Source organism: Neolamprologus multifasciatus, chromosome 14 (genome assembly GCF_963576455.1).
Source record: "Neolamprologus multifasciatus chromosome 14, fNeoMul1.2, whole genome shotgun sequence".
NCBI classification, from domain to species: domain Eukaryota; kingdom Metazoa; phylum Chordata; class Actinopteri; order Cichliformes; family Cichlidae; genus Neolamprologus; species Neolamprologus multifasciatus.
In genome coordinates this window covers 8,163,402-8,179,731 of record NC_140452.1, presented here as the reverse complement: position 1 = coordinate 8,179,731, position 16,330 = coordinate 8,163,402, and the positions used below count along the sequence as shown (strand labels likewise).

Here is a 16,330-nt window from a genome sequence, read left to right as displayed (position 1 = left end):
TGATCTCTGACCGTTTGTCACCTTCCCCGCAGCCCTCGTAGTAACCCATTTTTTCCTCATTTCCATCAGCAATTCCATTTCTGTTTGTAAAATTAAAGTGAGTCTGAGTTAAAAAGACCAATCTCTCTAAGGCGGTGCGTATCTCTCCAGTGTAATTATGTGCTCATGCGGTGTGTAATTGTAATGTTAATGAAGGTGCTTGTTTGTAAATGCTAATGTGTTCTGCTTTGATGGAAGAGCAGTCAGAAACCCCTTTGTGCTATAACCCCACCTGGAGGTCAGCGAGCCTGTGCAGGACAGAGCAAAGGCAGCATCATTTACATTAATTGACTGGCGATAGATGATTCATCATCTAACCGGCTTTTAATTAAATCTCCTGGCTGGAATGTGCTTATTCACGTCCTCCTTCATCCTTTTTCTCAGCAGTGGTGCTCAGCTAACTTGGAGCATTAAGGTTTGGTCCGGTGCACCGCTGAGGCAGGGGAAATCTGCCATGCCAATGTGCTCAATGGAACAGAAGAGATGCATTAGTGTGGCATCAAGGGGTTGACAAAGGGGGAAAAAATGGGGACACGGAGATGATGAGCGAGGGACTAAAAATATTTACCCTGCTGCTGCCCAACCCACCATCAATATTTTAGCTGTAGTTGAAGTCATCTAAAGAAGTTCACCTGCCCACAAGCTGTGCGGTCTGTCAGCCAGAGGTCAACACTGCGGTGGATGATCTCATACGGTCTGAGGATAGTTCCAGCAGACTGGCTCTCAGCCAGGACACGGCCAGAGCGAACAGCAAGCGTATCAGTGAAGCATGCAGGCACATACTGTACACTTCATAACATAAAAAGAAGGTCGAGTGGGGCGTAGTGTCGCTCGGTGACAGTTGCTTAATGTGGATGGAGTGTGCGTGGCTTGCATGTAATTGCACAAACATGGCTGCTTAATTGGGTCCAGTTTCACCTGGAGCTTAAAGGTACAAGTGCCAATTTTTACATTTTTTAAAATATTTTTTAAAACGTGTTTTTGCTTTTTTGTAGCAAACTTTTAAATATGCCTTTTGAATAATTTATTGAAGCGTAGGAGCTCAACAACAGTTGCAAGCAGGTCTAGCATTTTAAATTTGTCAGCGGCATTATCGTGTTTTTATCTTGACGACGATAATTCAAATGTCTGTGCGTGCTGTGAGAAAGGCTGGCTCTTGTGACGGAGCTGAAATTTATTAAAATTATCACCCTATTCTGCAGCTGCACTCAACTCTGAAGATAATCTTTTTTTGGGTGTCTTTCACTGTGTTAACTGTGCTGGTTGCGTCTCACTGCTCTCATCAGCATCTCGCACTCGCTGTCGGTGAAAATGCACCAAATGGCAGACACCTCCAAATAACCGATGGTTGCAGAAATCACAGAGAAGCGTGTTGCATGCGTTTATAATGTCATCGCTAATATAACGACACGTATGAGTTGTTTACTGCTCGCTTCTGATTTAAATGCTTTTGCAGGCTGAAGTGAGACACTTAATAGTTTGCTCACAAAAATGTCAAAACAACTGGTAGAAAGATCTGCATTTATATTTTGGTACTAATTAGACTCAGCTGGTCCACTGGCACAATTGCTGTAATGATTTCCAGCGGAGGGTCAGCTCACCTCGCAGAAAAACAGCACATTATGTGAGAAATACAGCATTAACAATGAAAGAATAATTATCTGGGTTTAAATGAAGCAGCCCTCTCAAGGACATTAATATTCTGTGTATAATTATAAAACTGCTCTTCACAGAGCATCGAATGGACATCATTATGAAATTTCAGTCAGGCAACTATCATTTGCAATAAATTATTGCATCAACTGAAAGAGCATATAAGTGGGCAGTTGGGGTCACCTAGGAGGTCCCGGAGACCGTGGTTTCTGCGTTTTTCGCTCATTATTTAGTTTAGCTTTCAATCACATTGGTTTTTGTTCGCTGTTTGGTCAGATTTAGGCACCAACCTCTTGATCAGACTTAGGAACTGTTTGCGTTAAAAGTTCTCTGCTTGTATCGCAGGACTGAAGCCAAAGAAGAATAAAGACTGCAGCGGTTTTGACTATGTGGCAGCATTTAACATCGTAGGAGTTACAGTGATCGCGCTGCTCAGTAAAAACTCTTGCTAACATCTATTAATCCTAAATAAATACCTCCTACATAAGATATCTTGTTATTCTGATGTCATCAGAATTTAATCACAGTCTTTTAATAGTTGATAGACACAACACAGCATATAATGCTTCTTTTGGCTGCATCCCTTATTCACAAGGGCTTCTTCACAGCAGGTAGCTCAGCATGTTTGATTTGGCAGTTTCTAATGACAGATGCCCTTCCCCACAAGGATTTGTGTCTCCACCCAAAATCAGATCACAGATCTTTAACTTGGTTGGCAGATGCATAAAGCACTACTGCACAGAGCCAATGCACAAGCAATATATAATTAATCACTACTATTTTCATCACATAAGCAAATAAACACTATTACACCAACAACAATCACTGTAGCCATTATTTATGATCATTTTGTTGTGATGCAAAACTATTAATTGCTAAAGTTGTTGTAATTAAAGCTAAAGCTACTTTCAGCTGCTCCCTCATTTGTAAGGGGTCGCCACAGCGGGTAGTTCTGCATGTTTGATTTGGCAGATTTTCCCGCCAGATGCTCTTCTTGATGCGGCCCCAAAGAGAGACACAGCAACACATTAACTAAAGTTGTTTAAATTCTCGATTTATTATCTATTAAGAACTAATGCTTTCTCAAGTGAGAGATAGGTAAATATTTACTGCTCAGTAACACTCACGTTGCACATCAACTCTTGATGAATTGAATCGTCAAGGTAAAAATTGTTACTGACATAAAATGTTTAGCAAATTCAGTGTAAGGTTTATGCCATCAAAAGCATTCTTTTCATGTTTCTGTAATAATTAGTCTGCCAGAACACACAAATTATATTTTGCTAAAATATAATTACCATAATAATCTAATTATTTGTTTTTTTCAAAAAGGAGAAAATTAAACGAAAGCACATTGTTATTTGTTGATTAAAATTCAAAATTACATTTATTCATTTTATTCATGAAAAGAAAAAATATATTTATAGTGGCTGAATGTTACTTTTGATTAATTTTTGACTTTGTTGGCTCAAATTTGGTAGATTAGATTCAAAATCGCATCAAAGTTAAAACTGTTTAAGTCCGTTTGTCTGTTTCCTTTTAAGCTGTAATAAGTTAGATAAAGAGAGGACACTTGGGAAAAAATGAACATGATTTATTAAGATACAGAATTTGATTAACAAGCTGTTTGGCGATTAGACTCTGATAAACCATCACAGCAGGATGGCTGAGTGACCAGGGTGAGGCAGAGAGGGGGGAGGAGGAGGTGGGCTGCAGGGGCCTGAAAGGCAGAGTGACAGAAGATCGCTGAGATTTGAAGTACGCTGACAGAGACATGATTGGCTCTTAAGAGACATGCAAGAAAATGATTGGACTAGATGGACTATAGCGATGCTGGTATTGAATTTGACACTGTGGGAAAGAGGAAGTGATGTAATAGACCCAGGAAAGCAAGCAGATGAGTGATTACTGATATTACTCACACATAAGCTTCATTATAGTGTTACGATCCACTAAAAAGGTAAAGTTACAAAAAAAAGTGTTGATAAAAGAGAGATGAAGGCAAAATATGAAAGTAAAGCTTTTGATTAATAATTAAACAGACAGAGATGGACGAGCTGCTATCCAATTCAAAAGAAGAGAAACATAGCAAAGCCCAGGAGGTGGTCACTAAACAAAAGCGCAAAATAAAAAGGTTAATGACCGACAACACAAACAGCTCACGAGCTTCAAAACCAAAAAAGCCTCTCTGGCACTGGAGCTCTCTTCTCTCTGGTCTTAAGTACTTTGGCTCAATAGCTGAGTAGAGTCAGTTGCACGAAAGTGGGTGGCATCTACTACTGAAGAAAGAACAAGACACAGCGCCAAGGTCAAAATCACAGCAGGCCCGTAGCAACAGTTAGAGCGTGCTGTCTGCAAGCTCCTCGCTCCCTGCAGTATTTACATGTAGCAACAGGGCAGAGATGAGTATGACTCACCCTTGGAGCTTACAGGTGGATGTTGGGGTGGTGAAGGGGTTGAAAGAGCAGGTAATGATGCGGGGTAGCAGCAGTGACACGCTACATTTACAGCTTAAACAAACCAAAAAGGCAGGATGAGTTTGGTGTGTGATGTATGAAGGGCTGTGCAACTCGAGCTGCCTGAACTAGCTTACAGCCTTAGCTTCTTTATTTTTGATTTACTTCACTACTGCTGTGGTGGATGCTATGGCTAGCTCATGCCTTATATAACTTCTTCTATGTATAAAACTGCTTTTTGACATGTCGTAAAAGTCTAGTGGAGTAGAAGCATCAAGTGAAAATGAGCAAAAATTGCTGAAAAAGTGAAAGTGTTTGCATTTATTGTGTTATTTTTTTAAAGTCTGTCTCAAATGCTGACTGCTGTTTAACAGGACACGGACTCGGGTATGTACACGTGCGTGGTCTCCAGCACCACAGGAGAGTCGAGCTGGAGTGGGATGTTGACTGTCAGAGGTACTTAGACTGAAACTCGCCACAGTCTCTCTGTCTGTTACACTTCACACTCTGTCACTCCTCAACTACACCTCCTTTCCTACTACTTAGTCTGCCAGTGTTCTTCATAGGAGCACAATCTGTAGCCTCCACGAGACAAAGTACAGTTTGAGATAAAATGTTAATCAAACTAAACCACTGATATGATGTAATTATGGGTTTTTTTGTGTGTGTTTCTGTAATGAAAGATGGAGGTTCTTCAGTGTCCAGAGCTTCTGAGTTCATCCAGCTTCCAGGACCTCCACAGAAGCCTGTCATAACGGAGGTGACCAAAAACACAGTCACCCTCACCTGGCAGTCCAATCCCCATGAAGGCGGGGCCGCTGTCACCTCCTACATTATCGAAGCCTTCAGGTGAGTTTTCAAAACAGGAGCATACTTTTGTTTTTCAGTCTTTTGTGGACTTGTCTCAGTTTATCTGAAATTTCGAGATCACAGCAAATACAGGCTAACCATCCATCCATCCATCCTTCCATCCATCCATCCATCCATCCATCCATCCATCCATCCATCCATCCATCCACAGTAAACTAAATGCAAAAACAAAGCTCTGGTCAAATGTAAAACAAGACAAAGCTTTTTAAAAATGTGTTACAGTAGTAAAGCTTATTAATAACTTCTTGCTTTGCTGTACATAGATTTAAACCCTTAATAATGGTGAATTTCCTCTGCTTAACCATTTCCACTTCTTCTTCTTGTCTCTATTTGTACCCTTCACTAAATCTGGTCTGAAAGAAACATGACTGACCAAAGTCTCTCAGCATGGGTTAGATTTTCTAAAGCCTCAAATCAGAGGAAAGGCAGAAATCTTTTTCACACTCAGTCCTCTTTGAAAAAAAAAAAACTGCTGAAAGGTTTTTATGCTTTTTTATGTTTTGTCCAGTAATGGTCACACGTTGACTTGCTGAGGTCAGGTCTATATTGAGTCAGAATGTCATTAATAGAAGATGAAGAAAGACCATGAAAAACTACTGGTGCTACCAGACGCTTTAACAAGTGTAACTGCTGAAATGTGTTTTAAAGCTCTAAATCCATATACTGGTAGCTTTGCCTCTGCACTCCACTATAATGGATTTTTAATCAAACAAATATGTGGTAGAAATACAGACTTTCAGCTTTAATTCAAAAGGTTTCACAAAAACTGTTTAGTAGTTACAGACATTTTCATATACAGAGTCCCCAGTTTTCAGAGGCACACGATTAACTGCACTGACGAGCAGTTTCATGGCGAAGTGAGGCCTGTTACCTTGTTACTTCGTGGCAAATGAAGTCATGTGAAGTTGATTAAAAGTGTAATTATATTTGTATTTTCTACATTTGGCTGTAATTTTGATTATGAGGCCCGAAGAGATTTTAGTGCAAGTTAAGGCTATTACTGGATGGAACCCCACCCCCACCCACCCAAAATAAACCAATTAGAGACAGCAAAAACTGTTGGAGTGTCCAAATCAACTTCTTTTTCTTACGGCTGCTTCCTTTCGAGGTCGTCACAGCAGATAATCTCCCCCCCTGTCCCCAACACCCAGCGCTCTGCATGTCCGTTTTACTGCATGCATAAATCTTCTTTGTGGTCTTGCATGATAGCTGCATATGCAACATCCTTTGTCAAATATATCCATTATTCCCCTCTGCACATGTCCAAACCATCTGAGCATTGCCCCTCTAACTTTGTCTTCCAACCACTGAGGTGAGCTGAGCTGTTCCTCTGATGTACTCACTTGTCATCCCGGTCACGCCTAAGACAAATCAACTATGCCACCTCCAGCTTGGCCTCCTGTCTCCAAATCATACATCATAGACGGTCTTATAACCATCTTGTTAACCTTCCCTTTTACACTTGCTGCTATCCTTCTGTCACAAATCACCGTTTTAAAAAAAGACAGCTAAAATGAGTGATGACAGAATTCTTTCCATGGTTAAGAAAAAACCAAAACAAATTACAAACACGTTCGATGTGGTAGCTTTATCATTGCTGACAACCAAAAGACGCCTTCATGAATGGAAATACAAAGAGTTTACAACAAGGTTCAAGCCAGAGGTTAGACTAAATATTTAAAAAGACTACAAATAGGGATGGGTATCGTTTAGGTTTTATCCGATACCGGTGCCAAACCGGTACTTTTGAAACGGTGCCGGTGCTTAAACGGTGCTTAAAGAATGGAGAACACAAAATTGGTCCAAAAACCTCTCATGTTCAGCTGTTTTTTTGTAAAAAGATAACAATGTTAGCCTTTTCTGCAGCTATGGGGCATATATGGTATCACTCTTGGCTGGAAGCAGTGCTTAAACAATGGAAAAAACACAAACTTTGTCCAAAAACCTCTCATGTTTAACTGTTTCCCACTTTTTCTTTGGTCATTTTAGCCTTTTTGGCCAGGGTGAAGGGAGTATCTGCCATCAAACAAGAAGACAGCCGCATGTAGCTATGACGGTGTTTGCTAGTTCACCTTACATGCATTAATGTAATAACGTGGTTAGTCTACTCAACGTAAATTATACACGAACAACATTAAGCTACTCACGCAGAGAAGAACGGCTGCTGCTGCATCATCATCCTCATCATTTCTGCTACACTGGCAGGGCTAGGGGCCAGGACTCTACTCTTTGGGTGTTTGGGGGATGTTGCTACTTCGGGTCCGATAACAGGCAACCCACCCGCAGTAGATGTGCTCGGTGTGAGGTCTCGCAGCAAGCTATCAAATACAGCGCATTTTTCGGCTTTAAAAAAAAAAACCCGCTATGCGTCGCCAGGTGTTTCATCGGATTTGAGGAGTTACCTCCTTTGACAGTATCACAGTATCAGCTTAAAGCACTTGTTGCAGCTGCTGAGTTTGCTTATTTTGCTGTGAAGTACAGCCAGACTTTTGACCGCTTCGCCTTGGGCATTTTTAATCTGTAGCTCTGCCCTAAAAGAATGTACGTACCTGGACCCGCCTACTATCCTCGGAAACGTAAAATGATTGGCTAGAATTCAAAGTGTGTGACAGCTCAGGAAAAAAAAAAAAGCACCGAAATAAAGCACCGAAATGTGCGCTGCTTTTCGGTCTGGTTACTACCATTTATGTCAGAACCGGTGCCATCATGGCACCAGATACCGGTACCCATCCCTAACTACAAACCTTTCTAAGAAATTCAAATGAACCAGAATGAGGGGAAAAGAAAAAAATGGCAAAAGAGAGAACAGGTCACGATCCGGCGTGACATCACCTGTCAAACATAGTGGAGGCAATGTCATGGGCGTGTATGGCTAACAGTGAAACTGGATCACTAGTGTTTATTGATGATGTGACTGCTGACCAAAGTAGCAGGATGGATACAGGTGATACTCTGTGCTCAGATTCAGGCAAATTCAAATGGAGAAATGGGAAACTCTTCAATGGCAGAGAGACCCACAAACAAGGACAAACTGAAAGGAGCTGCAGTAGAACACATATTATTTTGGTTTTTGAATTTTATCTATTTAATTTATTTATTACCTTAATATACTGTCTTCCTGACTTAAAGTTAAACAGGCAGCCTCGACTTCCACCCTTGATAAAGGTCTCACTGTCTGACTGACTCTTCCCAGATAATGAAGTCTTCTTCATTTAGACTCATTAGACTTTGGAAATGACTCATCTCTGCCTGAGGGAGAGACACTTCTGTTACCACACGTTGCAAAGTGAAACCCACCACATCAGTGTTTAGCCGCGGCTTTTCCGAGGAGAGCCATAGCAGCCCTAACAACCAACTAGAGTCCTGAGCGAGACAGGGAGAGTGAAAGAAGAGACAATTACTGCAGTGGTCAGCTTGGCAGCTCTGTCCTGTCCTGGGGCAATCGCAGGATGTGAGCCGAGCTGGAAGTTCACTCATTATAGAAACAGGACGGGGGGTACAGAAAAAGTGTATAGACACAAACATGCACGCACACGAGCACGCATAGATTTCTTTCTGTGCAGGCAGAAAGCTCAGTCTGGCACATTTGCACACAGAGCTGATAAAGATCCATTCAGCGCTACACGCTCCAACTCCAATGAGTTGTTAGTTTTTGTGGATCAGAAGGAACAAAGAAAGAAACACTTTTATGATTGCAGTATGCCTTTTTATAACAAACATAGCAAGAGTTATGTTTTTGATTTTAAAAGGGAGGCAATCTAGATGGAGTATTTACTGTATAAACGGAGCAGTTGCATTTTCCTTTTTCACTGAAAACAAAGCCAAAAAAAAACCCCATAAAAAAATAGAAATGCGAGTCTTAAATGGCAAAACTGTTTCTCTGGAGAACATTTATTGAGAAAAAGGCACAGAAGAAAGGAGAAAAAGCTGTGACCTGCTTGATGTAATTGCCTCGCCATTTCCTGGAGCTGAGGAAAATGTTAAACTGCACTCATGCTGCTTGATAGTGCCCGTACCTGCACAGCATAAAGCTGTTGTATCCTCGCCAGGCTCATTCAGTAGTCATCATTATAACCTGCTGCAATTAAAGACGGAATAAAACTTTGTTAGCAAGCTGAGAGAAGCAGCTATGAGGGGTTTTTTTTTCTTCCAGTGAACAGAAACTCATGAATCCAAGAAGCGACTGGTGATTTCTTTAATTTGTTTGCTCGTTCAACAGAGGCTGCTGAAACATTTCTTGTTCACGTGCCTGCTGAGCGTCAAGCGAGAAGATTGATATCTGTTCATTTAATATGGGGCTGCAGCCAGAAGAAGATTAGCACTGATTTGCATTAAGACTGTGGTGTCAGTTTTCTATTTTAGTTTTCTTTTTAGGAGATTAAAAGAAAATTTTCACTGTTTTCCATTTTAAATATCACGGGGGAGGGGGGTTGGAGCCTATCCCAGCTGTCATTGGGTGATAGTAGGGGTCCTCCCTGGGCAGTCCATCATAGGATTAAAATACAGACACAGACAACCCTTCACAGTCATACTTGCAGCCAAGTTTTATTCACCGATTAACCTGACACGTGTGTCATTTTACTGCGGGAGGAAGCTGGAGTAGGCAAGCACATGCAAACCACACAGATTCAAACACAGAACCGCTTTGCTGTGAGCCATCAGTGCTAACCACTGCAGCACTGTAAAGAAATGCACTTAAGATCCCATGTTGCCTTCAGAACTGCCTTAATTCTTCATGGCAGAGATTGAACACGTTGCTGGGAACATTCCCCTGAGATTTTGGTCCTTATTGACATGATAGCGTCACGCAGTCACTGCGGAACAAATCTCCTGTTGGACAAGGGTAGTGACAGTGCTCAGGCAGGCTGTGGTGTTTAAACAATGTTCAGTTGGTACTAAGGGGCCACCAGCAGCAGCCTGAACCACTGATACAGTACAAGGCAGGATGATCAGTCCTGTCATGATGTTTATGTAAAATTCTGTCCCTACCATCCAAATGAGAAACTGAGACCCAGACAACACTTATCTACTCATTTTGTCCACTTTAATTTCCTGTTTTTTTTTAGCAGTAGTTTAACCTGCTGTGGTCTTCTGCTGCTGCAGCTAATCTGCTTCGATGTTCAGAGAGGCACTTCTGCATACCTTGGTTGTAACAAGTGTTTATTTGAGTTAGTGTTGGCACTAGGGATGGGTACCGGTATCCGGTGCCATCATGGCACCGGTTCTGACATAAACGGTAGTAACCAGACCGAAAAGCAGCGCGCATTTCGGTGCTTTATTTCGGTGCTCTTTTTTCCTGAGCTGTCATACACTTTCTTCTTCCTTACATTTCTATTGGCGGTTGGCAAACAACTGAAAGGTGCATTACCGCCACCAACTGGTATGGAATGATACACTTTAGATTCTAGCCAATCATTTTACGTTTCGAGGATAGTAGGCGGGTCCAGGTACGTACGTTCTTTTAGAGCAGAGCTACAGATTAAAAATGCCCAAGGCGAAGCGGTCAAAAGTCTGGCTGTACTTCACAGCAAAAGATGCAAACTCAGCAGCTGCAACAAGTGCTTTAAGCTGATACTGTCAAAGGAGGTCACACTTTAAATCCGATGAACCTAGCCCTGCCAGTGTAGCAGAAATGATGATGGCAGCAGCAGCCGTTCTTCTCTGCGTGAGTAGCTTAATGTTGTTCGTGTGTAATTTACGTTGAGTAAGCTAACCGCGTTATTAAATTAATGCATGTAACGTGAACTAGCAAACACCATCATAGCTACATGCGGCTGTCTTCTTGTTTGATGGCAGATACTCCCTTCACCCTGGCCAAAAAGGCTAAAATGACCGAAGAAAAAGTGGAAAACAGCTAAACATGAGAGGTTTTTGGACAAAGTTTGTGTTTTTTCTATTGTTTAAGCACTGCTTCCAGCCCAGAGTGATACCATATATGCCCTATACCTGCAGAAAAGACTAACATTGTTATCTTTTTACAAAATAACAGCTGAACATGAGAGGTTTTTGGACCAATTTTGTGTTTTCCATTCTTTAAGCACCGGTTTGGGCACCGTTTAAGCACCGGCACCGTTTCAAAAGTACCGGTTTGGCACCGGTATCGGATAAAACCTAAACGATACCCATCCCTAGTTGGCACTGTGCTCTGACATCAGCAAGATATTTTCGCGTAGAGAACTGCCGCTTACTAGATATTTTATCTTCTTCAGACCATTCCCTAAAAAACAATAGTAATCCCAGCTCGTCTGGCACCAACAAGCATACGATATTTAAGGTCACTTATATCACCTTTCTTCCTCATCCTGTTGTTTGGCTTGAACCTTAGCACGTCATCTCGACCTTATCTCCATGCAGAACAGCTTTTACTTACTGCTTTGTGATTGGCTAATTGGATATTTTTAAGAATAGGTGTACTTAATAAAATAAGTGTATCTAAAGTATATCTAAAAAAAATAGATATGAAACTTCTTAAAAGAGAAGTTTAACTTTTTTTTTTTTTTTTGCATTTTTGTTATTTTTTTTCTTCTGACAAAATAATTTAACCATTTAATTAGGAAGAGAAAAAAACAGCCATGGCTCATATTTATAGCTTTTGAGATATCACACTTCATTTTCTTGTGCTAGCAAGATTAAAAAATTTATTTATCCCTTAATGAGGGTGACTATTATAACTGCAGTTGCCATATTTCCTAAATATGCAAAATTCAGATCTCTCCTGGCATCTCTACTTTCATCTGTCTGTGCAATTAGGGCATGAGCAGAAGAGCTGTGATCAAGCCCATTACCTTGTTATCTCATGGTAACACGACAGATAACGAGAGAGAAAAGAAGCATCTCTTGAAGCTGTTTATTGTAGTCCTCGCGCCAACTTTACATGCAGCTATCCGAACTCTTTCAGGCAGCAAACACGCTCCTGATAAAGACTTGACTTTGACCTACCATTTAAGTCATGTTCACACACTTGTTTTGATCTCAGTCGTTCACTCTGACAGTCAGATCTTCATCACAAGAAATTCAATTTTAAGATAGTCTTTTCTTTGACGTTATCCATCTTGCAGCCAATCAGTGGGCAGTACCTGGCAGACAGTAGCGGACCATGTGAAGCAGGAGAGGCACACTGTTGTCGGACTCTTCCCCAACACCGTTTATCTCTTTATCGTCAGAGCAGTCAACTCGTACGGCCTCAGCGACCCCAGTCCGATCTCCGAGCCTGTCAGGACGCAGGGTGAGTTACATAAGATGAAAGAAAAAAAAAATCCTTTTTTGATGTAATGTTTTTCATTATATTATTCACAGTTCAGTCTTGATTTCAGTTTCCATGAGGCAGTATATTTTAGATATTGGATGTAGAGCTGAGGCAGAGATAATGTGCTACATGCTTTGGAAAAATAAAACTTGCTTTGCATGTGCAGTCTCAAAACTAATTGCTTTCTCAGTGTGATACTCTTCTGCCGGGAGCAATGTTGAATTTCATCAAAAAGTTGTTCCCTGGTTTTGCTGAATTTCTGCTATTCAGCTGTTTTGTTTTCACGTTGCCAGCCTGGACTGATTAGATTTCTTTGCTGTCTTAGATGGGAGTCCGACTGAACAGGGAGTGGACCACAGACAGGTGCAGAGAGAGCTGGGAGAGGTGTCTGTCTACCTGCAGAAGCCGATGGTTCTGTCTCCTACGAGCGCCAAGATTTCATGGAGTGTGAGATTAACACTGATGGGTTTCAAAGTCAGCTTGTAATGTGTGGAGGACAGGCTAATCTCCAAACATTAGCTTCAGAAACTCTGCTCAGCATTATATGACGCCAATAGATCAACGTGTAGAGAAACAGCTGGTTACGCTTCCCTGCTTTTGATAACTGATTTAAATGTGAGACCATGTTTTTGTGCTTTTTGTCTTCCACCTTTTTTAGGTTGCCCGTCAGTCGCGGTATGTTCAGGGTTACCGTATATTTTATCGAACGATTGGCAGCTCCTGGCTGGTCCAAGATGTGGAGGCCACGTCTGACTACAGTACCATCTTAGCAGATCTGCACAGTGGTACCGAGTACGAGGTCAAGATCCGGCCTTACTTCAATGAGTTACAAGGGCATGACAGCCTCATGGTTCTCCTGCGTACCTCGGAGGAGGGTAAGGATTGTGTATTAATAACCTAATCAGTAGCAAGTAATGCTAGCTAGTAGTAAGCAAGTACAACACTGTGCAAAAGTCTTAAAACACCCCACAGTTCTTTATGTTTGCACAGCAGCCAAACTCTATTGTACTTTTTTTTAAGTGGTCTTGACTAATAATCCTTTCTTAAGGTCTTTCACAGTTTTTCTTTGGACATTAGCTGCTTTCTAACTCAGTCCAGTCCTTGTGCCTGAGCATGTTCAGAGGAACTTTCTTTTTTTCTTTTTTTTGCTTATTAAGCTGCTTATTCATTGACTCATTCAAGCATAAAAAAGGCACTGAACTCAAAGAATGAGCCAGCGATGTATCGACACATAACTTGGGAAAGAACCAATTTTTTACTGTATTTTCGTGCACTTGGTTATTAGCGGCCTGTTGCAAAAACCTATACAGATCTACAGCAGAGGGAGAGTATCTGAATGCTATGTCCTAATGAGACCGAAAAAAATATCCAGACCTGACATAGGACCCAGAAAATGAATCTCAACCTTCAGTTGATCGCTGAAGCCTCGTCCCAAATGGTCTCAGTGGAAGGATGGCTGTCAAAATGCCATTTTTAAGGAAGAGAAAAAAGGAGAAAAGGCTGAGCTGTGCCAAATTACACAAGAACTGAAAACCAGCGGAGACGTCTTATGGAGCAAAGAATCCAAAATTTCCAAATTTTTTGTTCAAATCATCAGTTTATACAGAGGATGTCAGGAAAGAGGTTAATGTGGACAGAAATCTGTAGAGGCTCTGTCATTACTCGGGGCTGCATTTCAGCCAGTGGTGTTGGGAATCTTGTCAAAATTGATGGAATTATGAACATGGATGGAAGTACCATCAGATTTTGATCTACATATTTGATTTGAACAATGTTGACTTTCAGGCTTGATACAATTTTACAAACTCTGTTTTTGTCTTATATTTTACTCAGTTGCTGCACCTGTTTTTTGGCTCATGGCTTCCGGACTTAGCATATGTGTTTAAACAAATTCGAGATACCAGTTAAATCCTCTTTTGTTTCTTTGTAGTCGATGTGAAGCAACAGCCAGCAGCTTAGCTTTGCATAGAAACTGGGAATAACAATAGTTAGCCTGGACTCAAAAATAGAGGGTTTTTTTTTCAAAATAAAACTCATAGATAGAGGTTTAATAAAATGTGGTTAGTATTATGTTAGTTTAGGAGCTTTAGAGGTGTGATTTTAACCATAATCTCTAGATTAAGCCACTTGTGTCCAGCTTTTGTTGAGCAAAGCGAAGGACTGCTGCCAAGAAAGTAAAATAACATGTTTCCTTCCAAAACTGATTAAAGCTCTTTAATTTATTAGGAACTATTTTTTATTTATAATATTTAGTCACATTTATCAGTGTGGAGGGATTTATTAGTTAAACAGTTTCAAGTGCTTTAGATGAGGCAAAGAAATCCTTTAAAAACAGTGTTTTTCCAGTGGAGTTAGATTATCAGACAGCAAAGGAACGAATGAGTTCTAATTAATTTAGCAACAATTCTGAAATAACCTCTTAATTTTGAAAAATAAAGACACTGTTTAATTTGTATGATTTCTTATAGAGAGTGCTTATAAATAAGTAATTAAGGATTATTTTCTTTCAGGTTCTTCTAGTTTCTATAAATTATATCTGTTATTTGCAGGAAATTGTGCAGGAATTATCACAGCTCTGGTATGTATTAATAACTATAGTAACATCTCATTTTTTCTTATCTCTGTTTGCAGTTTTGTGTGCCCCTCCACAGGCTGTATCAGTGGTGCAGCTCACCAACAGCACCAGTATCAGCGTGTCCTGGGAGCCGCCGCCTCATAATATTCAGAGCGGCATAATTAGGGAGTACAAGGTGAGGCCATATTTTACTGTTCGTCTTCTTCTCTGGTGCTTATTTCTGCTGTTAAGCTCGTCAGCAAAGCGAATAAAGGGAGCAAATTGTTCTTTCGATTTGCATCTGTGCGCAGGCATTACTCAGTGTTTCCCAGGTTTGGTTGTTTAGATGCTTGTGAAAAAACACAGATTTTAATGAACAATTAGTAATTAGTCATTGCCTTTTATGCGTTGCCAGTACTTGCGATGCTGCTCGGTTTTGTGTCATCAGATTCTCAGCTGAACAGTCACCATCCCTGTCATCTGTTAGCTCTGTGGAAAAAAACACAGAGTTCTCATTATCTGTCTCTTAGAATGAGCGCAACACTGATTACTAATCATCAGGCTGCTTATCCAGAGCGTGGAAAAAAACATCAAAATAGAACACGGAGTACTATTGTTTTGATTCCCTCTCGCTGTCGTGTGTCTACACGTAGACAGTTATGAGTCTGATCATGAGAATCCATATTCTTCTGAATGTGTGATGGATCATCAGCCAAAGGCAGGGATCATATTTAATCCCCTTAAATATTTCACCCAATATTTTGTTCAAGCCCTCAAAGGCTGACGGAAGAAAATATTGCACGGTATTACCTGACACATTTTCATTGTAACTCCTAGTGTGTTCATCACAAATGCTCTATAGAAGATTTAGAATAAATAAAAGCTTTACTCAGTGTTGATGAATGTGGACAGGTGTGGGGATTATGGCAGAGGTGGTGCGAAGCCTTGGAAGGGAAGATTTTACATACTAAGCACTCCTTGTACCTGTTGCTTGTATCCTATGGATAGTAGTCTTGTACCATTGTAGAGCAACTTTCATGTGCGAGTTGCCTAAATTGTGAGGACCTTAAACTCTGGTGTCACTCAGGTCTGGTGTCTGGGCAGCGGCGTTGAGCAGGAGAACCAGATAAACCGAACCGTGGATGGAGCAGTCCTGTCCATCCTGCTGACGGGCCTGCTGCCTGAAGTCCGTTACACGGTGATGGTGGCTGCTGTCACCAGCCTGGGTGTGGGCGCTCAGAGTCTGCCTGTCAGCCTGCTTCTCAGTGAGTCAGTCAAACTGTTACAGTTACTACACACGCCGAAATATGCAAAGACGCACTCTGCAAGCTGACTTTACCACATGTAAAATGTGTATGTGGAGAGTTGACTGCGCTGCATGAATACGATTAAAGCTGATGCATCACCAACACTAACTTTTGCAGGGTGTTTGTCACGAATTCGAGTCAGTAGCTGTGATTGCATAATACGTTTGGCATTTATTTGGTTTAGTTTTGTGTCTCTGTGGCTCTG

At 41.0% G+C, this 16,330-nt stretch overlaps 1 protein-coding gene and 1 long non-coding RNA gene across 4 annotated transcripts in view; both read left to right on the top strand.

Moving 5' to 3' along the window:
* The window catches only part of LOC146503487 (roundabout homolog 2), a 72,535-nt gene that overhangs the window by 42,917 nt on the left and 13,288 nt on the right, over positions 1-16,330 (top strand). For all 3 annotated transcript variants that reach the window (XM_085131316.1, XM_085131314.1, XM_085131315.1), the window contains exons 10-16: positions 4,523-4,604; positions 4,832-4,997; positions 12,077-12,243; positions 12,590-12,711; positions 12,923-13,139; positions 14,896-15,014; positions 15,906-16,083. In XM_085131316.1, coding sequence (XP_084987442.1) covers positions 4,523-4,604; positions 4,832-4,997; positions 12,077-12,243; positions 12,590-12,711; positions 12,923-13,139; positions 14,896-15,014; positions 15,906-16,083 — 1,051 coding nt within the window. The remainder of the gene's footprint in view (positions 1-4,522; positions 4,605-4,831; positions 4,998-12,076; positions 12,244-12,589; positions 12,712-12,922; positions 13,140-14,895; positions 15,015-15,905; positions 16,084-16,330) is intronic.
* LOC146503488 (uncharacterized) lies at positions 5,004-11,246 on the top strand. The gene is made up of 2 exons (XR_014868806.1): positions 5,004-10,209; positions 11,151-11,246. It is a non-coding gene; the product is annotated as an uncharacterized LOC146503488 (long non-coding RNA).